At 48.9% G+C, this 24,995-nt stretch overlaps 1 protein-coding gene across 5 annotated transcripts in view; it reads right to left on the reverse strand.

Moving 5' to 3' along the window:
- Window positions 1-24,995, reverse strand: part of FBLN2 (fibulin 2) — a 737,488-nt gene that overhangs the window by 266,111 nt on the left and 446,382 nt on the right. For all 5 annotated transcript variants that reach the window (XM_069206615.1, XM_069206613.1, XM_069206614.1 and 2 more), the window contains one exon: window positions 21,523-21,729. In XM_069206615.1, coding sequence (XP_069062716.1) covers window positions 21,523-21,729 — 207 coding nt within the window. The remainder of the gene's footprint in view (window positions 1-21,522; window positions 21,730-24,995) is intronic.

Raw genomic sequence — 24,995 nt, forward strand, 5'->3', positions numbered from 1 at the left:
AAGATGAGTCTCCTTTCTTCTCGTCTTGTTTTGTTTCTGTTATTGTTTGGTCTGTGTTGGTTTGCACTATAAGTGCCTTGTTAAAAAACAGGCATGTGGAAGTGAGGTCCCCGGGAGGGCGGGGGCTTCATGATTCTTTTCTCAGCTGCAGAGGCGTCGTTTAATTATACTCTTGATCTGCTGCCTTTCCAGTAATTAACATAACAAAGTTTGAACGGGGTCTCCTTAGTATCCTGGACAGATGTCTGCTGTGCGTTTTGATTCGTTTAAATGTATTGACGGCTACCCCTAGTGATAATATAAAGAGAGACCAGGCATCTCGCATTGTTACGGATTTCCTCCTTCTGGAGCACATTTGCCACTGCTTCACTGGGAGGAGGTCGGGGAAACTGCGACACATGTAATACCACCCTACGGCATTTGTTCATCCTTCCCTTTGATTTCTTTTACAGTGTGTGACTACAAGGGGAATCATCCCTACACAAGACCAGGTGCCAGCTGCCCTTAAAGTTTAGGGTAAGAGAGAATAAAATTCCTTTTTCATTACAGATGCAGAGGATGTAAAAAATTATGTTCCTAGCACTGCATCCACAACAATGAATAATTGCATGGTTGTGAAACCACTATTGGCATGTGTTTTGACACTTTGGGGGTCATTCCAAACCTGGCGGTCGGTGTTAAAGCGGCGGCCAACCCGCCAACAGGCAGGCGGTAAAAAAAATGGAATTCTGACCCTGGCGGAAACCGCCAACAGAGACCGTCACTTTAACACTCCGACCGCCACGGCGGGACAAACAAACAGCGCGGCGGTCACCGCCAACAGACAGGCGGGAGACAATGTACCGCCCACCCTATCACAACCCACCAATCCGCCACCTTTTCCGGGGCGGTAGCCCCGCCAATAAAAACACGGCGGAAACAGACATTATGAACGGAAAACGCTCACCTCTACACACTCCACGAGGAATCTGGACAGCATGGAACCCGAACTACACATCCTACCAGCTATTGTCTTCCTGCTCCTCTACCAGGAGCACGAACGCCGGTGCAGAAGACAACGGTGAGTACTGCACCTACGACACAGGGGAGGGGGGAGGCAAAAAATTACGGGGACACACATACGCGACACACCCACCCTCACCCACAACTACATACACATCAATGCAGAGCAACAACTCAGAGTGACACCCCCAAACCCCCCGGAAGAATGCAAAGACAAAATAAAATGACCATTAAATTGAAGTATATTGTACGGCTAAGTTAAAAAATATATCAAACATCTATAACTATATATACATATGTAAATTGTCCTGTCCAAATTGGGTATCAGCCATTGTTCGTGGGCCAATGGGCCTAAACACATGGGCAAAGCCCACACAGGATACCCGACTCCAATGGAGAGAACACTGCAGGGGCATCAGATAGCAAAACTACAGGCACCTCAGGGGGAAGGGAAGGGGGGGCACCAAAGCCAGATGAGTCCACGACGCCAGATCCACGAGGGGCCTCCATGGCCACTGTTCAATCCTGGGGAGTGCAAAGCCACAGTCTCACAAGTGGATAACAGTGGGTGGATTGCCCACTGTGCCATCCTGGGGGGTGCAAAGCCACAGTCTCACAAGTCTCTACAGTGGGTGGATTGCCCACTGTGCCATCCTGGGGAGTGCAAAGCCACAGTCTCACAAGTCTCTACAGTGGGTGGATTGCCCACTGTGCCATCCTGGGGAGTGCAAAGCCACAGTCTCACAAGTGGATAACAGTGGGTGGATTGCCCACTGTGCCATCCTGGGGAGTGCAAAGCCACAGTCTCACAAGTCTCTACAGTGGGTGGATTGCCCACTGTGCCATCCTGGGGAGTGCAAAGCCACAGTCTCACAAGTCTCTACAGTGGGTGGATTGCCCACTGTGCCATCCTGGGGAGTGCAAAGCCACAGTCTCACAAGTGGATTACAGACTCCACTGGTTCTGGAGGAGGCATGGTGCCCAGAGTGCTTCGTGCAGCCCTGCCCGACACAGATGCGGGCCTGCCCCTTCTGCCAATGGGCCAGCGGTGCTTGAGACGGCGGTGCCCAGCGGAGCGGTGCTTGAGTTGAAGGGCCCAGCGGAGCGGTGCAGAGACGGCGGTGCCCAGCGGAGCGGTGCTTGAGTTGAAGGGCCCAGCGGAGCGGTGCAGAGACGGCGGTGCCCAGCGGAGCGGTACTTGAGTTGAAGGGCCCAGCGGAGCGGTGCAGAGACGGCGGTGCCCAGCCGAGCGGTGCTTGACTTGAAGGGCCCAGCGGAGCGATGCAGAGACGGCGGTGCCCAGCGAGCAGTGCTTGAGATGAAGGGCCCAGCGGAGCGGTGCAGAGACGGCGGTGCCCAGCGGAGCGGTGCTTGAGTTGAAGGGCCCAGCGGAGCGGTGCAGAGACGGCGGTGCCCAGCGGAGCGGTGCTTGACTTGAAGGGCCCAGCGGAGCGGTGCAGAGACGGCGGTGCCCAGCGGAGCAGTGCTTGACTTGAAGGGCCCAGCGGAGCGGTGCAGAGACGGCGGTGCCCAGCGGAGCGGTGCTTAAGATGAAGGGCCCAGCGGAGCGGTGCAGAGACGCCGGTGCCCAGCGGAGTGGTGCTTGACTTGAAGGGCCCAGCGGAGCGGTGCAGAGACGGCGGTGCCCAGCGGAGCGGTGCTTGACTTGAAGGGCCCAGCGGAGCGGTGCAGAGACGGCGGTGCCCAGCGGAGCGGTGCTTGACTTGAAGGGCCCAGCGGAGCGGTGCAGAGACGGCGGTGCCCAGCGGAGCGGTGCTTGAGATGAAGGGCCCAGGGAGCGGTGCAGAGACGGCGGTGCCCAGCGGAGCGGTGCTTGAGTTGAAGGGCCCAGCGGAGCGGTGCAGAGACGGCGGTGCCCAGCAGAGCGGTGCTTGAGATGAAGGGCCCAGCGGAGCGGTGCAGAGACGGCGGTGCCCAGCGGAGCGGTGCTTGAGTTGAAGGGCCCAGCGGAGCGGTGCAGAGACGGCGGTGCCCAGCGGAGCGGTGCTTGAGATGAAGGGCCCAGCGGAGCGGTGCAGAGACGGCGGTGCCCAGCGGAGCGGTGCTTGACTTGAAGGGCCCTGTTCAGCGGTGCTTGGCTTGAAGGGCCCTGTTCAGCGGTTCTTGACTTGAAGGGCCCTGTTCAGCGGTGCTTGGCTTGAAGGGCCCTGTTCAGCGGTGCTTGACATGTGTGTCCAGGTCACCAGATCCGGCCATTACATGGATTTCACTCGCCACATGTGAGTGCCGGGCCCTTCGTGCACATCTGTCTTCTCGCTTGCGGGGCCCTCCTGTGCTGCCGTCCCGGGCCCGTGGGTGTCCTCCTGCACACCTGGAATGGGGCTGGTGGGGCCCTCCTGGGCAGCTCGCCTGCTGCCGGACTTGTCAGGCGTGCTGCCCTTGCCACCCTTCCCTGCTCGTCTGTGGCCCTTTCCTCCCTTTGGCGGTGTGCCAGGTGGCACCCCACTCCCTGACGGTGCCAGGGTAGTGCTTTTGGAGCCTGCTGTCTTTGGCCTCTCGCGCCGGGCACTGGCTTTCTTGTTTTTTTTTTCAGGGGGTGGGCTGGCCGTCTCTTTACTCCTAGCCGAAGTAGCTGGCCTTGAAGGTGGTGGACTCCAAAATCCTTGGACTATTGTCTTTGTAGGTCCAGGTTTTGTGGTGGCTGAGGTGCTGATTGGAGTCTTATGAGATGGAGGGGGTGGGTCAGTTGTTGGAAAGAGGTCAAGGTTGGAAAGGAAAATCAATTTAGAAAAGACAGGGACGGGTAGTTGTAGTGGGTATGGGAGTGGAGGAAGAGGATGTGGTTGTAGGAGAGTGAAGTCTGGTGTCTTTGGGTGCAGGTGCTTGTGCTGGATGCTGTCGTGAGGTGGATGGCTGTTGGGTGGGTGACTGCCTGCGTTTGTGTGGAAGAGGGGGTGACAGACACACTGGGAGAGGACACAGGGGACGTGTAAATGGTAGTGGGGGTGGTGACTGCACATGTGCGGAGTGTTCTGGTGGGTGTGCTGGTGATGGACATAGTGGCTGAAGATGTTGTGCATGCAAGTGTGAGTGGAGACGTCACAGGGAGGGAGGAGGGAGACGAGGAGGAGGGGGGCACAGAGGAGGCAGTGGCTGTTGGCATGTCTGCATGTGGATGTTGCTTGGGTGAATGCTTGTGTGATGTGTGGTGCTTATGTCTGGATGAGCTTCCCTTGGGTGTTGAGGTGTGTGCAGGCTGGTCTGTAGGTGTGTCTGGGATAGGCAGAGGTACAGGGGAGTGGGACTGGGTTGAGGAAGTTGGAGGAGGGAGGCAGGAGACAGGGACAATGGCTGCCGTCAGTGCTGAGGCCAGAGCCTTCAACGATCGCTGATGGGCAGCCTGACCCGAATGAATGCCCTCCAGGTATGCATTACTCCGGTGCACCTCCCTTTCTACACCCTGGATGGCATTCAAAAGGGTAGACTGCCCAACAATGAGCGTCCTCAGGAGGTCAATGACCTCCTCACTGAGGGCAGCAGGGGTAACTGGGGCAGGGCCTGAGGTGCCTGGGGCGAAGGAGATGCCCACCTTCCTGGGTGAGCGGGCACAGGGCGAAGGCTGAGGGGCTGCTGGGAGGGCGGAGCTGGTGCGCTGGATGGCGGCTGTACCTGTTGTTGCGGTGGGCACGGATGTTGCCGCCACCACAAGGGAGCTCCCTTCCGAGGACGTGTCTGTGTCGCTGGTGTCACCACGTGTCCCCGCTGTGGAGCTCCCCTCGCCCTCCGTCTCACTGGTGAAATCCGAGTCAGTTGCATGGCCCTCCATGGCCATGTGAGATGCAGCTCCCTCGTGCTCCGATGCCACTTCTCCTCCGCCTGATGATGCTAATGCACACATGAACAGGAAGACCACCAAAAAAGGGGGGGGGGGTGGAGAAACAAAGACATGTTGAGTGCATGCATTGGCGACACCGTTGGCGGAGAGGACAGACACAGAAGCCCCCTGCCCTACGCCGCGCACTTGGGGTACACTACTCAATCCGTGGGACATGGCCTACAAGCCTATGGACGACAACTCCACACATAGGTGACACAGGGCCATGAATAGCTGTACTAGGCAACCTACAGAGGTGGGGGGCGGGGGCACACGGCCATGCCTAACGGAGGGGCCTAGCCTACAGAAATCGCCCTGGCCTAGGGATACCCACAGACCTCCTACCCCACCCAGACACCTCCAATGTGCGCAAAATCAGCAGAATGTGCTTGTACTCACCCCCTTGTGTCTGCTGTGATGTCCTCACACGCCCATCCCAATCGGGGTAGGCCACCGCCAGGATCTGGGACATCAGGGGGGTCAAGGTACGACTGGCACCCCTCCTACGTTGGGAGGCCATCCCCAGTAGAGCCTCCGCGGTCTTCCTGCTCCCGCGGCGGATGTCCTCCCACCTCTTCCGGCAGTGGGTGCCCCGTCTGTTGTGGACCCCCAGGGTCCGGACGTCTTTGGCGATGGCACGCCAAATGTCGATTTTCTGATGGGCGCTGACCTATGTGACATGTACAGGGGGAGAAAATAAAAAATCATCACCTTCTGCATGCTCAATGTGAGTGGCCCCCCATCCCCACCCTTGCCATGTGGCACATGCTCTCATCTGTCGTTTGATGCATGCCTCATTCGCTCCCCTCCCCACCATCTTTCATTCACCCCACTCAACCCAGGCATTGGCCACAAAGCATGGTCCCAGTGTACTTACCTGTTGGTCTGGAGGACCGTAGAGTAGCGCATACTGGGGGAGGACCCCATCCACGAGTTTCTCCAATTCTTCAGAAGTGAAGGCAGGGGCCCTTTCCCCAGTCGCAGCAGCCATTGTCTCTTCCAGACCGAGGTCACAGCAGCACTTGCAGTATAGGTCCTCTCCTGTGGATGATCAGGTATCGAGTGATTAAGCTGATAGAAAATGGCAGTCACGCCCGCGGCGGTGCGTACCGTGGCGGGGCGTACCGCAACCACCGGCGCACATCGTCATTGGCTCCTGAAACCCATAGGGTTCAATGTTAACCAATGCGGCTTTGCGCCGCGGTCTTCGACCGCCTACCGCCACGGTGTGCCACGCCAGCGCATTGACCTCACATCCCACTGTCGCACTTCACAGGTCAGGCAGCCGCCATTTCAAGGGCCCCCATATCTTAGTTTCTACTGCGTCACACATGCCTAGGCCTTGCATCAACACTCATACAAGCCATTCAATGCATTGAGAATCATGTACTGTGCAAGCTGTGGGAACATACCTGTGGGTTGATTGACTCTGTGCTCCATGTTGTCCTTCCTAGGCACCGTCCGCTGGGACTTGCGAGGAGATGGAGGAATCTTCCCGTGTACAGACCGCTGGTGGACCTGTCGACAATGGAAGAAAGACATGTCATACTGACATACAGGCTTGACAGAGCCGCTATACAGGAACTGTGTGCCCAGCTGGAGCCGGACCTGATGTCACCCATCCGCCAACCCACAGGGATCCCCCCTCTAGTGCAGGTTCTTTCAGTACTCCATTTTTTGGCAAGTGGGTCATTTCAAACAACAGTGGCCATTTCATCAGGGATGTCTCAGCCTATGTTTTCCAAGGTGTTGTCCAGAGTGTTGTCTGCCCTGCTGAAATACATGCGGAGCTACATTGTTTTCCCTGAGGTGGGCGATTTGGCTACAGTGAAGGCTGATTTCTATGCGCTTGGACATATTCCCAACATCATTGGTGCAATTGATGGGACACATGTTGCTTTGGTCCCCCCCAGCACGAGTGAACAGGTGTACAGGAACAGAAAAAGTTATCATTCCATGAATGTCCAGGTGGTGTGTTTGGCTGACCAGTACATCTCCCATGTAAATGCCAAGTTCCCTGGGTCAGTGCATGACGCGTACATCATGCGAAATAGCAGCATCCCTTACGTGATGGAACTACTTCAGAGACACCGTGTGTGGCTAATTGGTGACTCTGGTTACCCCAACCTGTCATGGCTACTGACCCCAGTGAGGAATCCCAGGACAAGGGCAGAGGAACGGTACAATGAGGCCCATGGCCATAGTAGGAGGGTGATCGAGCGGACATTCGGCCTCCTGAAGGCCAGGTTTAGGTGCCTCCATATGACAGGTGGATCCGTAATGTACTCACCAAAGAAGGTGTGCCATATCATCATGGCCTGCTGTATGCTTCACAACCTGGCTTTGCGACGCCAGGTGCCTTTCCTGCAGGAGGATGGTCCAGATGGTGGTGTTGTGGCAGCTGTGGAGCCTGCGGAGAGTGAAGAGGAGGAAGACGAAGAGGACGACACAGACAACAGGGACACAGTAATACAGCAGTATTTTCAATGACATACAGGTAAGAATCCACACCGGCATTTTACATTTACTTAAAGTCTCCTGCCTCTCTACTGTCTGAGTTTCCCCCCAGTGTATGTTAACTGAGTTGTGACTTTCCCTTCCAATTTCAGAGATGTGGGCCCCACTCCGTGACCTCTGCTTTGTTTCCCCATGGACTACAGCTGTGTGACAGTGGTATGTTGTCATCACAATGTAACTGGACATTTTTGCACGGTTCTGTGTAATACATTTGTTCAAAAATACAGGCAGACTCCAGATTATTTTTGTGCAATAAGTGTGTTTATTAAAGTGCTCAATTTTGGGTAATGGTTGCAATTCGGTGATGGGTGATGGTGGAGGAATGTCCATGGCAGAGTCCAGATTTTCAGTCTCACAGGTGCATTGTCCATATGCCTGTGGAAGGTGGAGCAGGGGCAGTTTAAGGTTGGACAGGGTGACAATGTGGGACAGTGGGATGACAATCAGGGGGTATCCTTTCCTGGCGGGGGTCTTGGCATCCTACTCTGTCTTCTTCCTAGATCTCAGGCCCCGCTTGCGGGGTGGTTCTCCTTCTGCAGGGGGTGGGGTTCTGGTGGCCTGTTGTTCTTGTGTCGGGGCCTCCTGTCCACTAGCGCCGGCGGAGGTAGTAGCCTGTTCTTGGTCCATGCTAGTGACATGGGCCCTTTGTGGTGCCACATGGTCCCGCAATGTGCTGACAATCTGATTGAGAGCCACAACGATGGTGCCCATTGCGGAACTGATGTTTCTGAGTTCTTCCCTGAACCCCATAAACTGTTCCTCCTGCAGTACCTGGATCTCCTGGAACCTGGCGAGGACCGTCGCCATCGTCTCCTGGGAGTGGTGGTATGCTCCCATGATGGAGGATAGGGCCTCGTGGAGAGTGGGTTCCCTGGGCCTGTCCCCCCCCTGTCGCACAGTAGCCCTTCCAGTTCCCCTGTTTCCCTGGGCCTCTGTCCCCTGGACTGTGTGCCCACTACCACTGCCCCCAGGTCCCTGTTGTTGTTGGGGTGGTGGGTTAACCTGGGTGCCCTGTAGTGGTGGACACACCGCTGATTGACGTGTCCTGAAGACTGAGGCATGGGCCCGCTGGGTGGGTGCTGTGCTGGTGTTCCCAGAGGGGGGTAGGTCTGCAGTGGCCTGTGGCTGTCTGAGGGGAACCGACTATCCCGAGGTCCCCGATGGGCCGGGCTGGTCATCTGGGTCCAGGGAGACAGAGCTGCTGTCATCACTGTGGGCCTCTTCTGGGGTGGAATGGACATTTCTGGACCCTCCTGGGCAGTGTTGTGGCGTTCGGGTCCTGCAGGGGTATAAGAGTATGGTTAGTGCTTCTGTGTGTGCCATAGCGTGCAATGGGTGGGTGCCCGCGTACCCCAGTGCTGGCATTCCCTTGTGGGGGCTGTTGTGAGGGTGGTTTGGGGGGATGGGTATGTGCAGTGGGCATGCTTAGGTGATGGGTGTCCATGGTTTGTGGTCGCATGCAGGGCTTGGTGTTGGGATGGGTGGGTTGTGATGGTGAGACATTAGCAAGGAGGATGTGTGATGGGGGTGGGGGGGTGGGTGGGGGTATGATTTGGCATGCCGGTGGGTGGGGGGGGGATGAAGTAGTTGAGATTAGACTTACCAGAGTCCATTCCTTCGCCTACTCCTGCGAGGCCCTCAGGAAGCAGGATCGCCAAGACCTGTTCCTCCCATGTTGTAAATTCTGGGGGTTGAGGTGGGGGTCCGCCGCCAGTCTTCTGCACTGCGATGTTGTGTCTGGATACCATGGAACGCACCTTCCCCCGTAGGTCGTTCCACCGCTTCCTGATGTCGTCCCGATTTCGTGGATGCTGACCCACAGCGTTGACCCTGTCCACTATTCTTTGCCATAGCTCCATCTTCCTGGCAATGGTGGTGTGCTGCACCTGTGTCCCGAAGAGCTGGGGCTCTACCCGAACTATTTCCTCCACCATGACCCTGAGTTCAGCGTCTGAAAATCTGGGGTGTCTTTGGGGTGCCATGGGGTGGTGTGGATGAGGTGTGGGGTGGTGTTTGTGGTGATGAGTGTGGTGAGTGTGGTGGTGTGTGGTGTTTTGTGCGTGGATGTTGTGTGGGTGATGGTGTAATGTGCCTGTGAATGCTCTGTACTAGCTGGTGGTGTCTCTCTCTGGCCTTAGTCAATAAATGGTGGTCGTAGGGGTTTGTGGGTGATGTGGGTGTGTGTTTTATATTGTGTTGGGTGTGTGGGAGTGGTGTTTGTATGTGTATCAGGTGTGTGTATTTCAAAATGTCCAATGTGGCAGTGTTTTGGAGCTGTGTGTGTATTTTGACCGCGGCGGTGTGTACCGCCAATGGAATACCGCAGTTGAAAGACCGCCGCGTGGATTCGTGGGTCGGAATGGAATGGGCGTATTTCTGTTGGCGTGACGGTGGAGGTTTGGTCATCGCCAGTTTTTCGCTGGCCGTTGGTGTGGCGGACTTTTGTGGATGGCGGGTTTTTGGCGGTTTGCCTGTTGCGGGTCAGAATGACCGTGGCGGTTTCCCGCACCCGCGGTGGTGTTATGGCAGTCTCCTGACCGGCAGTAAGCGCCTTTTACCGCCGAGGTCAGAATGACCCCCTTTGTGTGCAGTGGTTTGCTGTGGTTACGTGATAGATGTGTTCACATACATATAGGGGGTCATGTCGCGTCCGTACCGCCAACAGGCTGGCGGTACGGAGGCCCATATTACGACCGCGGCGGTAGCGCCGTGGTCGCACCGCCGGGGCCGGCGGTTTCCCGCCATTTTTGCAAGCAGCGCTGCCCTGGGGATTATGACACCCCTACCGCCAGCCTGTTTCTGGCGGTTTGCACCGATAGGAAGAGGCTGGCGGTAAGGGGTGTCCTGGGGCCCCTGGGGGCCCCTGCACTGGCATAGGCAGTGCAGGGGCCCCCTAACAGGGCCCTGGCCAGCTTTTCACTGTCTGCATAGCAGACAGTGAAAAGCGCGACGGGTGCTACTGCACCCGTCGCACGTCCGCAATACCGCCGGCTCCATTAGGAGCTGGCGGCTCCTATGTTGCGGCCTCATCCCCGCTGGGCCGGCGGGCGCAAACTTGGTTTGCGCCCGCCGGCCCAGCGGGGATGTCGTAATGGGGGCCGCGGAAGTGCGGCCGCATTGGCGGCCGCACGGCGGTTACCGCTTGGCGGGCGGCCGTAGCCGCCCGCCAAGGTCGTAATGACCCCCATAGTCTTTTGTGCATTACATGTTTTAAGCTTCCTTCCTCTTTTCTTTACATAGGCCTCCCAGATTTGAGTATGCACTCAGGTAGGCCTGAGTGTGTTATACATGAGCCTTTCACCATTAATTTAGAAGAGGCCTTCTCTTCTCACTATACTTAGGAGGGATCCCAGGCCCTGAAGAATGCCCCAGACCAGTAAAGGCTAGACGCGTGGGCAGAAACATGTTGGCCATTAGGATTAGAGCAACATTATGAGTCATTCTACTCAAAATTGTCCCTACTTTGCTTTTAATTTACCAGCAGACACCATTATTAACCCCCTGGTTGCCTGGGGCGCGGTGGCCTCGTCCTCGGCCACGGTTCCCGTGTGCCAGGGACGAGATCAGCTCGCCCTGCATCCGGCCCACAAGGGGAGTGGGGGAGTGCTAGCGCTCCCCCTGTAGGCCTCCCATCCACACCCCTCGTCAGGGATGGAAGGGGAATCTCATTTCTCTTTCCAATCATGGACTGGGGGCAGGAGAGGCATCAAAAGAAAGGAAAGGCTTTTTGTTTCCTTTGATGTCTCGATGAGCATTTCAGCAGCCCGATCGTGAAGCGATCGGCTGCAGAAAAGCCCACTAGACACCAGGGAGTTTGTTGTTTTATATATTTATCGATAAAGGAAGTGGCCTCTTTGCCAAGGGCCGCTCCCCATGGGGGAAAACATTTTTAAGGCCTTTTCTGCCCCTATGGGGGAAGATCAGCCTACTGTAATGGGGTCAGAAACCATTAGATGCCAGGGATTATTTACTTTTTTATTTTAGCAGGGGGGCAAACCCTTAATCAAGGGTCGTTCCCCTGGGGGCAAATTTATTTTAGGACATTTCTGCCTCGACTCCCTCAGGTGTCTAGTTTTCAGAAATCTTTGGGTTTGGTAGGTTTCCCTAGATGGCTGCTGAGCCCAGAACCAAAAATACAGGTGCCCCTACCAGCAAAAACCGGTAGTTTTGTATTTGATACGTTTGATATGTCCACATAGTGTTTTGGGGCATTTCCTGTCACGGGCACTAAGCCTACCCACACAAGTGAGGTACCATTTTTATCGGGAGACCTGGGGTAACACTGGGAATATGGAAGTTTGTGGCTCCCCTCAGATTCCAGAACTTTGCAGCACCAAAATGTGAGGAAAAAGTGTTATTTTTGCCACATTTGGAGGTTTCCTAAGGATTCTGGGTAAGAGAACCTGGTAAGAGTACCACAAGTTACCCCATCCTGTGTTCCCCTAGGTGTCTAGTTTTCAGAAACCTCCAGGTTTGCTAGGTTTTCCTAAGTGCAGGCTGAGCTAGAGGCCAAAATCCACAGCTAGGCACTTTGCAAAAAACAGGTCAGTTTTCTTTTGGAAAATGTGATGGGTCCATGTTGTGGTTTGGGGCATTTCCTGTCACGGGCACTAGGCCTACCCACACAAGTGAGGTAGCATTTTTATCGGGAGACTAGGGGAATGCTCAGTGGAAGGAAATTTGTGTCTCCCCTCAGATTCCAGAACTTTCTGTCACCGAAATGTGAGGAAAAGTGTTTTTTGCCACATTTTGAGGTTTGCAAAGGATTTTGGGTAACAGAACCTGGTCAGAGCCCCACAAGTCACTCCATCTTGGATTCCCCTAGGTATCTAGTTTTAAAAAAAGCACAGGTTTGGTAGGTTTCCCTAGGTACCGGCTGAGCTAGAGGCCAAAATCCACAGCTAGGCACTTTGTAAAAAACAGGTCTGTTTTCTTTGGGAAAATGTGATGTGTCCATGTTGTGTTTTGGGGCATTTCCTGTCATGAGCACTAGGCCTACCCACACAAGTGAGGAACGATTTTTATTGGGAAACCTGGGGGAATACTGGGTGGAAGGAAATGTGTGACTCCTCTCAGATTCCAGAACTTTCTGTCACCGAAATGTGAGGAAAAAGTTTTGTTTTTTTGCCAGTTGGTTTGCAAAGGATTCTGGGTAACAGAACCTGGTGAGAGCCTCACAAGTACCCCCATCTTGAATTCCCCTAGGTATCTAGTTTTAAAAAAAGCCTAGGTTTGGTAGGTTTCTCTAGGTGACGGCTGAGCTAGAGGCCAAAATCCACAGCTAGGCACTTTGCAAAAAACAGATCTGTTTTCTTTGGGAAAATGTGATGTGTCCATGTTGTGTTTTGGGGCATTTCCTGATGCAGGGTCTAGGCCTACCCACACAAGTGAGGTGCCATTTTTATCGGGAGACTTGGGGGAAGGCTGGGTGGAAGAAAATTTGTGGCTCCTCTTAGATTCCAGCACGTTCTATCACCGAAATATGAGGAAAAAGTGTTTTTTTCCCAAAGTTTTGAGGTTTGCAAAAGATTCTGAGTAACAGAACCTGGTGAGTGTGCCACAAGTCATCCTATCCTGGATTCTCCTAAGTGTCTAGTTTTGAAAAATGCACAGTTTTGGTAGGCTTCCCTAGGTGCCGGCTGAGCTATAGTCCAAAATCCACAGCTAGGCACTTTGCAAAAAACACGTTAGATTTCAATGTAAAAATGTGATGTGTCCATGTTGTGTTTCCTGTCGCAGGCACTAGGCCTACCCACACAAGTGAGATGCCATTTTTATCGGGAGACTAAGGGGAACACAGAATAGCAGAATAAGTGTTAATGCCCCTTCTCATTCCCTACATTTTTCCCTTTCAAATGTAAGACAGTGTGTAAAAAAGACGTCTATTTGAGAAATGCCCTGTAATTCATATGCTAGTATGGAGACTTCAGAATTCAGAGCTGTGGAAATAACCGTTGCTTCTCAACACCTTATCTTGTGCCCATTTTGGAAATACAAAGGTTTCCTTGATACCTATTGTTCACTCTTTATATTTCACCAAATTATTTGCTGTATACCCGGTATACAATGAAAACCCATTGCAAGGTGCAGCTCATTTATTGGCTCTGAGTACCTAGGGTTCTTGATGAACCTACAATCCCTATATATCCCTGCAACCAGAAGAGTCCAGCAGATGTAACGGTATATATTGCTTTTGAAAATCTGACATCGCAGAAAAAAGATACAGAGTAAAACGTGGAGAAAAATGGCTGTTTTTTTCACCCCAATTTCAATTGGTTTTTTTCAGCTGTTATTGTCTATAGGAAAACCTTGTGGGATCTACACAAATGACCACTTGCTGAATTTAGGATTTTGTCTACTTTTCAAAAAAGGTTAGCTTTCCAGGATCCAGCACTGATTTCACACCCATTTCTGTCACTAACTGGAAGGAGGCTAAAAGCACAAAAAATATGAAACATGGGGTATGTCCCAGTAAAATGCCAAAATTGTGTTGAAAAATGTATTTTTCTGATTCAAGTCTGCCTGTTCCTAAAAGCTGGGAAGATGGTAATTTTAGCACCGCAAACCCTTTGTTGATGCTATTTTCAGGGAAAAAATCACACGTTTTCTTCTGCTGCCCTTTTTCCCCATTTTTTTATTCTCGCTGTATTTTGCCTAATTCCTTGGCCTCCTTCCAGGGGAACCCACAAACTCTGAGTACCTCTAGAATCACTGGGATGTTGGAAAAAAAGGACGCAAATTTGGCGTGGGTAGCTTATGTGGACAAGAAGTTATGAGGGCCTAAACGGGAACTGTCCCAAATAGCCAAAAAAAGGCCTAGCACCTGAGGGGGGAAAAGGCCTGGCAGCGAAGGGGTCAAAAGGTGTGATCCATACTAGTGATTTGCTATGTAGTTTATTCATACAACTGGATCCCCATACTATCCAGAAAAACATTATTTCAGCATTCCCTCATGGTTCATTTAACCACAAGGTTGAGTCCGCCCAGGTGGTATTGTCCTACCTGAGTGGGGATAGGTGGCCAAATGATGAAGCATGACACTATAATGTGTGTGAGATCACCTATTCCGTAAGGAGGAACCCCTGAGATAGCTCCCCAATACACAGTTATCACAATCATGTGTCACTTTGACTGGATCACGGAAAAGAGTGGTTTTTATCACAGGTTGAACAGGTCCAGTGGGCCTGTTCTTTCGGTCCCCCCCCATACTTTTTGTGTACGCAGTCTTTGATTTTGGGAGGCAGTATGGGGCTATAACCTTCCTTATCTTTCTCTGTGTGTAATAAGCAGTTAAATGTACAACATTTTACTGCACCATTTTTCTGTCATTTTTAACACCTGCTTAGAGTAGGCGTTAAAATGGCGCACCCATTTTAATCAACAGGCCTCATTGTACTTTGCTGCATTAGCATCAACATTTTTATGCTAGTACAGCAAAGCACCACAATAGTGTCATAAATAGTCCTAATGGCCACCATTGTAAATATGGCACAACTGAGGTGTTGTTAGTGGGGCATGGGTGGCACAAGAAAAGTGGCGCATCGGGACCAATGTGCCACTTTCTTGTAATTATGCCCCTTAGTATGTCCAGGGCAACATACCACATCCGTAGTGTAAGAATTCTGCAAAATGGCATGGCATGCTTACTGGTGGATAACACATTTAGAGTAGAGTGTTGTGAGGTCAGTGCAGGCTGCTTTATACAGGTGAAAATTATGGAAGATGAAGCGCTGAGTGCTAGACAGATGTGTACTGTGAGGTGCTAAATATGTCTGCGCAGTGGTCAGAATTTGAAGTTGTGTGGTATTTATCTCACCTGGTAATTACTGGGTGCACTAAATACCTCCTAGAATTTAACGGGGGAGTAATACATTATTTACAAAATGTGGATTTTAGTGCAGTAAGCACTAAAATATGCACATTACTCCCCAAAACCTGGAATGGGTGATTTTAATCGCACTTGAGAAATTCTGAAGCCCAGGAAGTTGAATTTTATTAGGTGTGATAGTCTCCACTTTTCCAATTCACTCATAATTAATGCCAAAACTCGCAGGAGAGTGGTGCCCGCTGTACATATTTTTCTCCAATTTACCCTGTGGAGACATATTTTCCTCTTCATGCCTACCAAATCTTAGGCGATCAATTCTTCTTTTGAACTGGAAGGGGAATTAAATCGGCATCTCCAAACAATTCGGTGTAGGAAGGGGTCGGGTACTATTTTGGGAATACCCACAAAGTACGTGCTTGGGGGTGTTCCCACACTTACAAGGTTGCCCACTCATTATTATGTCCATTCAACTCCCTTGCATTGGATTTACTATTACCAATTTACCTGTGTTTGTTAAGGTCTTAAATTGTAAATATGCGTATTTTTGGCCATGAAGGTTGATTTACAAATTTAAATTAATTTGAGAATTTAGTGTTTTATATCAATTTAACACATGCAGAGAACTGTTGTGCTGCTTTTCCCACACACTGTAGCATCTCATCTTCATACAGCATAAATGTATACCTGCTGCAGTTGCCCAAAACTTTGAAATTACTACAGAGTTTTACGGTTAAAATAAGATTGCTTTCAGTTTTCGCTCTGTCATCAGTACCTGAGATCATTTTTCCCAGAACAATGTTCATTAGTGTAATCTGTCAGATAATACCTACTGCTTGAGCCATTAAATTAGACGACAGGGGTGCTTCTTACATGAAATAGTTAAAATTAGAGTGCCTGAACTTTATGAAATCCGCCAATGGATGGAACTTAGAGCATCAGACGCTGGGTTGTGCCACCTGAACTGCTGCCAGAAGTCAAAACAATTACAACACAATGGCCTTTCTTGACATGACTTCCCACTGAATTCTGAAACTTCAACCTAAAATATCTGGGGCAGGGTAGGGAATGTGAGATAAAATGAAAGCTCCTGGAACAATACCATGTGTTTAGATTGGAGAACAATTATCAACACGAATCGGAAAGTTATGTCTGGCTTGGTAAAGTCTGATGGAATGTGTGTAAATAAAGATCTTTTATGGTTATATGGTAAAAAGATCAATCTGGGATTATAAAAACACTGTTGAAATACCTGTCAATTGATGTCTCTTGTGCATAAATGGCCTTCACACAGTGATAAACCCAATGATTGACCAATAGTTGCTTAAAGCTGAAAAACACCTAGTATACAAAAAAGTGATGGGTGGAATGCTTGCTCCAGAAGGAGTGCAGCCAGGACTGCTGAGAAAGATCCACCCTGATCCGGAACACAAGCAACTCAAGATCAGTTTCGCCCTGACTGATTTATGTTTGTCAGCAGGGTGTGGCTTGGTTCCAGTGGCACAGTGAAGACAGGACTCAGGGCTGCACTTAGGAAGTAAGAGTGAAGTATACAAAAAAAGTTACGCCAAGAGTGCTTGAATTAATCTCAGTCACTAGTAATTACTTGGGGCCACATCTGTTATTGTGCACACCATACCTTCTCAGTTTGGACCCAGCCAATTGCAAATCAGTCTTGACCCTGCTCAAGCAAGACCAGTTCAGCCCAAATTGCCAAGCCAGATCCTTCTGAAACAGAAGCAACCTATTAATGGTTTTGTCCTGATTCGGGCTCGTCAGTCGGGTGTTCCAGCTCAGGGAGGAATTCTCTTTACCCCCCAGTTTGGGTTGAACAATTCCTATTGAAGCATGGCCAAGTTTGAGGTGCATATGGCTAGTTCCAAACTGAGGTGGCATTGTAGGCCAAAGAATTATGGGTTATAATGCTACCCTGAGTGATTGCCAGTTGTTAGACATATTTCAAGCATTCCTTGCATCAGCTTTTGTGTGCTTGATGTACCGCCCTAAGTGACAAGTGTATGCCCAGATGTGAGTGCATGCATAGGGAGATGCATATGAAGGATGCTGCTTGTATAGTATAGGATGCTGCATAAGTAAAAAAAGGTGTTCTTTGTGGGGTGTACAAATTTAGAGGCATATTTACAAGCCCCTCGTGCCATCGTAATTTTTTAAAATGTTAAGGCGGTGTTAAAGAGGCTTTTCTCCCATGCCGTATTTACAATGTGTGCCAGGCATAATGTATGCAACGGGGTGTTCCGACACAGGGAGGCAAAAAAAAAATGGCGCAGTGAAATTTACAACATTTCACTGCACCATTTTTCCATTGTTTTTAACACCTGCTCAGAGCAGGCGTTAAAATAGCACACCCATTTTAATTAATGGGCCTCCCTGTGCTTTGCTGCATTAGCATTAACATTTTTGACGCTAGTGCAGCGAAGTGCCACAATAGCATCAAAAATTGTCCTAACAACCGCCATTGTAAATACGGCACAACCATTGTGTCATTAGGTGGGACACCGGCGACGCAAGAGAAGTGGCACATTGGGACCAATGTGCCACTTTCTGGTAAATATGCCCCTTAGTATGTCCAGGGCAGGATACCACATTCTTAGTGTCAGAATGCTGCAAATGTCAGTAGAGCATGGCATGCTTAATGGTGGATAAGTCATTAAGAGTAGAGTGCTGTGAGTGCAGTGAAGGCTGTTCTATACAAGTGAAAATTATGCAAGATGAAGCACATAGAGTGCTAGACGGATGTGTACTGTGGGTGCTAAAACTGTACTATCAGATGTTGCTTGTTCAACACAAAATGCAGGATATGTAACGCTGTATATGTAGTCTGGGATGCTGGTGGTGCAATACTATGTGCTGCCCATGTACAGCAGTGGACTCCTTTTCGAGAGTAGTGATGCAGCATGAGCAGTGCAAGATACCGTATTTGTAAAGCATTAATGCTGCACAGTCAGTGTGGGGCATGATACACATTGTGGTGGATGCTGCATTATGATTATGGAGTCCTACATGGCCAGTGCATGATGGCCTACGTCCAGCTAAATTTGTAAATGGGCTGGGTGGGTTGATGTGTGAGCGGTGTCAGGCGCTAAATGTTCAGCCCAAAATACTATGGGGGTTAGTACAACTTTAGAGGAGGTGTTAATCCGTCCCAAAAGTGACAGTAAAGTGACGGATATACCACCAGCCGTATTACGAGTCCATTATATCCTATGGAACTCGTAATATGGCTGGTGGTATATCCGTCACTTTACCGTCACTTTTGGGACGGATTAACACCTCCTCCAAAGTTGTAATAACCCCCTATATGTTTGTGTAGGTTGCTGTTGTGTAGTTGTGTATGTAGCACTATTGGTGTAGAGTAGGATGCTATGCGTGTAGTGAACAAGGCTATTTAGTAGTGCAGGGTGATTTGAGGTTTACATCATACTATGAATGCACTATAAGGTACCAAATGATTGTGTAGCTATCTGTACCTACAGTGAAGGATGACGAATATGGGGCAAGATTTATACTTTTTCAACCAAAACTGCATTAGCGCAGTTTTGAATGAAAAAGTATAGCGCCGGCTAGCGCCAATCCAAGATGCCTGCCGGGCACCATTTTTATGAAATGGTGCTAGCCAGCGCTAATGCCCTGTTAGCATCCTTGGAACGCATAGGGGAAAACGGGAATTGTGCGCAGAAAAATTGCGTCTAAGCAGTGTAGCGCCATTTTCTGGCGCACAACTCCCATGGAGATGGCTCCTGTCTTAGCAAAGACAGGAGCCATGCCCACCACCCCCAATGGCCATGCCCAGGGGACAAATGTCCCCTGGGCATGGCCATTGGGGCCAGTGCTGTGCAGGGGGCCCTAAGTCAGGGCCCCCGAGCGGGGTAATATAAAAAAATATATATACTTACCGGGACTTACCTGGGATGGGTCCCCCATCCTGTGGTGTCTCTCTGGTGTGGGAGGGGGTGTCCCTGGGGCCAAGGAAGGGCACCTGTGGGCACTTTCCATGGTCTCTGACCATGGAAATATGCCTACAGGTCCCCTAATGCCTGCCCATACCCAGGTGTTAAATAATGGCACTAAGCAAGCTTAGCGCCATTATTTAAGGCCCCCATCCCCGTGCTAGATTTTAGCACGGAGGATAAATATGGCGCAAAGGCCATATCGTCCTTTTCTGGATGGGAACGCCTACCTTGCATCTCATTGAGGCAAGGAAGTTTTTCACGTCCAGAAAACAACGTTAACTCCATAACATTGGAAAGTATAAATATGGAGTTAGGTTTGTGCTGAATTAGCGTAAAAAGAAAAGGACGCTAATTTAGCGCAAACTGAGTATAAATATGGGCCATGGAGTATAGAATTCTGATTGTATTGTATATTACGCTGTATTTGCATTGGGAGTGTTGTACATATAGTGTGGAATACTATATATACAATGTAGAAATCTATATATGCAGTTAATAGTGTTTTAGGCTCAGTGTAGTATGATGTATGTGCAATATACGATGAGCATGTAAATGTGACAATACATAGAACAGCTTCATGTCTACAGCTGTCTGTGTGCTTCATATTCAGTGCAGGTTTGTGGTTGTAGTGTGGTGTGCTTTATGGACACTGCTCGATGTGCAGTGTATGATGTCGAGCATTCAGCAGAGTGCAGTTTCTGAGGATTCCTGTGCAGCTTGGTATGCTGCAGTGATGTAGTGCAAGGCACAGCACACCAATGCACTAACCCAGTCCAGCTCGGCCAGTAATGCATCTCTCAGCCAGGCACCGACAGAACAACACACTCTTTCTTAAGTTGTGTTGCAATGGTGAGATATGCCTTAATCTAAGGGAAGTGGACCCCTTATCTTTGAATAGTTAATAAACGATTGTCACAATTGGGGTGCAGTAGACCATTCCATCCTTGGGATTTGTGCCACTGTACCTGTTGCATCAGTGATAGGTATGCCTTTGTGCTTTTTTGTGATCCTGGAAAACCAACACATGTGTGATCGCTCTTTTCGAGGAGCCATATAAAGGGCACCACAACATAATACGGAGTCACTACTATATGAACAGAGGCTTCACCGTGTGCTAAAGATGAACATTAGAATCATATCATTGAATTATTCATAATATTGATATCAGGTTCTTGACTCATAAGAGAGGATGGGGTCATGTTGCTTGTATGAAAGAGGAGCGCAACCAATCCCTTCCCAGGAGTCACTTTTTCAGTCCTTTTTAATTCGAGCCTACTAGACAGACTACATTTGAGGTCATAAACAACTGAGCAGCTACAGATTCCTCAAAGGAGACATTAACTGATTCACAAAGGGTAAGCTATACCTGTTGGACAGCTCTCCTTGGGCCACTGTGTCGGGCTACCTCGGGGGAACAGGCAGTGGTCCAAGGATGTGTGTCCAAACAGGTAACTTTGGGGCATATTTACAAGCCCCTTGCGCTGCCTTAGCTTCATTTTTTTTAATGCTAAGGCGGCGCTAACATTAAAAAAACATGTGGGCCTTTTCCCCACATCATATTTGCAAAGTGGCGCAATACATGCTTTGCTCCACTTTGTAACCCCATGCGCCACAATAAGCCTGCGCCAGGCATAATGTATGCAAGGGGGGTGTGCTCCCGTTAGGAGGCCCGAAAACATGGGCAAGTGAAATTTACAAGATTTCACCATGCCATTTTTTCCACCACTTTTAATGCCTGCTCACGCACCCATTAAGCACCCATTGAAGTCCTTGTGCCTCCTTGTGGTTTTCTGCACTAGTGTCATATTTTCTGACGCTAGTGCAGAAAAGTGCCATAATAGCGTCAAAAATGTTGACGCTATTGTCTAAAAACCGCAATGGTGCGCCGTATTGTAAATACGGCACAACCATGGTGTCCTTAGGTGGTGGTCGGGAGCGATGCACCACTTTCTTGTAAATATGCCCCTTTTTTTAAGGCGAACTGACTCCTTTCAGGCGCAGCGAAAAAGTGTGGTAGAAATCATCTTGGAACGTACATGAGCGGCAGAAAACTCCCAAATTCTTCTGCCTCAATTCACTGCCTCTTCAACTCACCCACCTATTCCCTAGTGACAATCCTCCTCGCTCCCGTGGAGAAGGAAGGCGCAGTAAACACGTTTAGTGACAGCTTTTTACATGATTAGCACCATGGAATGGAGCTATTTGTCAAGCTCCCGCTGTCCGAACCATTATCAACGCACATCTGAATGCCTGCGCAGTATTCCACAGGAGTCATTTGCATGTATTTTGCATAAATAACAACATGCCCATCTTATTCTAAACAGCTTCAGTTTTTCTATTCTCCTTTGGCTCTTTTCAATAATTTTTCTTACCAGGCTTGCAGCTGACACCATCCTCTTGCATTATGAATCCTGGGAAACAACTACACTTGTAACTTCCCACTGTATTGATGCAGAGATGCTGACATAGCTGTCCTGGATACAGAAGGCATTCATTCAAGTCATCTCCAGGCAACATGTCTTGAATTTCATCTTGGTTTTCAACAGAAAAGGCTTCATTGTGCCCCAGGGGTTCTGAAACTATGAATACATCAAAATTAATAAATATAATAGGAGCATAACTTTAACAAAGATCAGGATCTGGCGTGGATTACAATATCTAAGTACATACTCTTATCAACAAATGGTATTTACCAAGATGTAGAAATCAAAACCGAGAAACACTAATTAACAATAATTTGCAATGCAATAGGTCTCGCATTTACTTGAGTTGGCGCTATGAGCATTGTAAGTTTATAACTGGTCTTCTTTTGCTACATCAATTGGTCAACCCTGCTGCACATTTTGGTCCTTTCTGCCACAAAATTCCAGTTGCCCTGCATATAACTAAAGGACTAGTAGGCCTAGTGGAATACTTTTTCAAACAAAGCCCTTAAAACACAAACTACTCCCTGATGCAAAACAAAAGATCCACCCAGAAGAGAGCTTACAAATACACTGCATGGTGGGATGGGTTATTACTTTGGGGTCCCCACTAACCTAGTGTGGGGACTCAGAGATGATATCGACAGAAAGCATGTGATGGTGAACACATTTTGAAGGTGGTTCCATTGTCCTAAGACCACCACAGTCTGAATTATAAGCAAAAATGTTTGCAAAAGGAATGCCCTGCAAAGCATTATAGAGCGAGTTTCCGAATGCCGCAACTATTGTATTATGTTGACTGTAATGCTCAGAACAGCCCCTAGAGAACACCACAATAAAAATAGCATTTCTATGAAACATGGTTATGTAACCACATAGTTAGCCCCTAAAGGGTATAAACACATGAAAACAGAATGGCAGAAAATAATGCCCTACCACCATATATTTGGCCCCTAGAGGAGTAGTGCATTACACATTTTCAAGGTTAACAGGCCTACTACAATGATATTACAAACAAGGCACTTAAAACACAGTTCTAACCCTAATAGAGCTTAAGAAGACACTGAATGGTTGCAGGGGTTATTATTGTGTGGACCCAGAGTTGACCTAGACAGAAACAGTGTGTTGTGCTAAACATTTTGGTGGTGGCCCCATTGTCCCAGGGCCACCACAGGCTAAGTTATGGGCAAAAATGTTTTGTAAAAGAATGCTTGCAAATCATTATGGGGCGAGTTTCCCCGAGTGTAGTGAATATTTTAGTATTGGCTCTCCCACTGTGTTTTTCACGTAAAGCATTTATCAATTACAAGTGTGTTTGTAAAGGCCATGGAGCGTGAAGGGGAGAGCCAAAAGAAATGACTCTGATTAGGTAACAGTGTGACAATATGACCAGCGCTTCAATACTGCCAATGGAGTTTGTGCTGTGCTGTTCACTCTGTGAGTGCCATGGCCACCATGGAGCAAGAAGGGGAGAGACAAAAGAAAAAAATGGTCGCCCTCTGAAGTATATTGGCAATTGGGCAATAATCCATGTAACAGGGTCAGTTTGCAAGGGGGTAACAAAACCACCCCAAGGCGGGACAAACATAAAGCAACTACCAATGACATCAAGGGATTTTTTAAAAGGTAAACCCACGAACAAGTGAAAGTGATGAGCGTGAGATGGGTATGGTTAAAAGCCCACAGAATACTTACAACAGGTCAAAAAAGGCTTGTGTGCTCAAACTAAAAACTGTCTTTTTAAATAATAGGTCCTTACTTATAGTTGGGCAAGTAGGATGTTTAAAACTGTGAACAACAAAACAAACTAGAATGTGCTTGACCTCCTGGGGCTGCGATAAGGTACCAAATAAATTTATAGAGCTTATATAGGAGATATATTCCTATTATACTGCATGCATAATCATATGAATAATAACTACATGCTTACTTTGACGATGTAATGATTATGCTATTAATGCAGGTCGATAAATCGATCTTCATATAATGCCACACACCCAGTAGGAAGTTACTACACCTTAAACAACATAGGAATTTCTGTGCAAGCTTATGCTATGATGGACAATTTGTGAGCTCTCCGATATCCTCACAAACCTTAAGATCGCAGACCACTTGTTATTGCTTTGTTCACACCCCTGTTCAATGGAACTAAGGGTAATAAACAAAATACTATAATTAATGAGGTGTGATAGGATTCTTAAATTCTCAGCAGCCCTAGATGCAAAGGGACCATGTAAGTAGATGTTAATCTAAGCAGCTGAAAATTCACTTTAAAAAATCCCAAAGCCCATTTTTTAATGCCCTGAAGTCCACCACCACAAGTAAACAAGTGAACTGAAGTGCTCACACACAGAAAAATTATGAAATCAGGTCAGACATGCTATACATTCAAAGAGCCAATGTCCAGTTAAGAAGGCTACCAGACTCTAGCACTCATTGTTAAGCAAAGCTTTGGTCACAGTTCTGTGTAAAAACGCGTTAGACCTGGCATCTTTCATCTACTTTCCAGTGGCTTTTTGCTTTCTGCCATCCTGTTTTGACTGTGTGCTGAACTTCGTTTTTGCTGGCTTTAGATCTCTGTGCACTTTCACTACTGATCAGTGCTAAAGTGCATGTGCTTTGTGTCTTAAACATGGTAACACTGGCTTCCCCGTGATTGGTATATCTGATTAACTGGTAAGTCCCTAGTAAAGTGTGTGCCCAGGACCTGTAAGCCACATGCTACTAGTGGACCTGAAGCACTGGCTGTGCCATGCACTACAGTGGCCTTTGAAACATGTCTCAGGCCTGCCATTGCAGAGTATATGTGTGCAGTTTAAACTGCCATTTCGATCTGGCAAGTGTACCCACTTGCCAGACCTAAACCTTCCTTTTTATTACATATGTCACCCTAAGGTAGGCCCTAGATATCCCCAAGGGCAAGGAGCAGTGTATTTAAAAAGGTGGGCATGTGTTTTTAAGTTTAACACGGCCAGATGCTGAAAAACTCTTAAACTCATGTTTCACTATTACAACGACTATTTCTCCCATAGGCTAACTTTGGGGTTACCTTAAAACATCGTTTAAGTGTACTTTCCAATTGGGAAAAGATAGAAATATGGAGTTCGGTGTCTCACTGGACTCACAATTAAAAAATATATCTTTTGGTAAAGTTGGTTTTCAAATTGCTGGTCTGAAATGCCACATTTACAAAGTTGGCATTTTCTTTCTTTAACTCTTTTGTGCGTTAGCCTACCTCTGAATATACGCCTGGGTTTAGGTGACAACTACAATTGTGCATTGCATTCTCTCCAGACAGTCACACACAGGAAGGGCTGGATGTGACAGGAGATACAACTGCATTCATCTGCATACTGATAGTCTTCCTGGACAGGAAGAGGGAGAGGTAGTTCACACTTACATCTGAATAGGTTGTGGGCTGC

This window comes from Pleurodeles waltl, chromosome 9, assembly GCF_031143425.1.
Source record: "Pleurodeles waltl isolate 20211129_DDA chromosome 9, aPleWal1.hap1.20221129, whole genome shotgun sequence".
In the NCBI taxonomy this organism is placed as follows: domain Eukaryota; kingdom Metazoa; phylum Chordata; class Amphibia; order Caudata; family Salamandridae; genus Pleurodeles; species Pleurodeles waltl.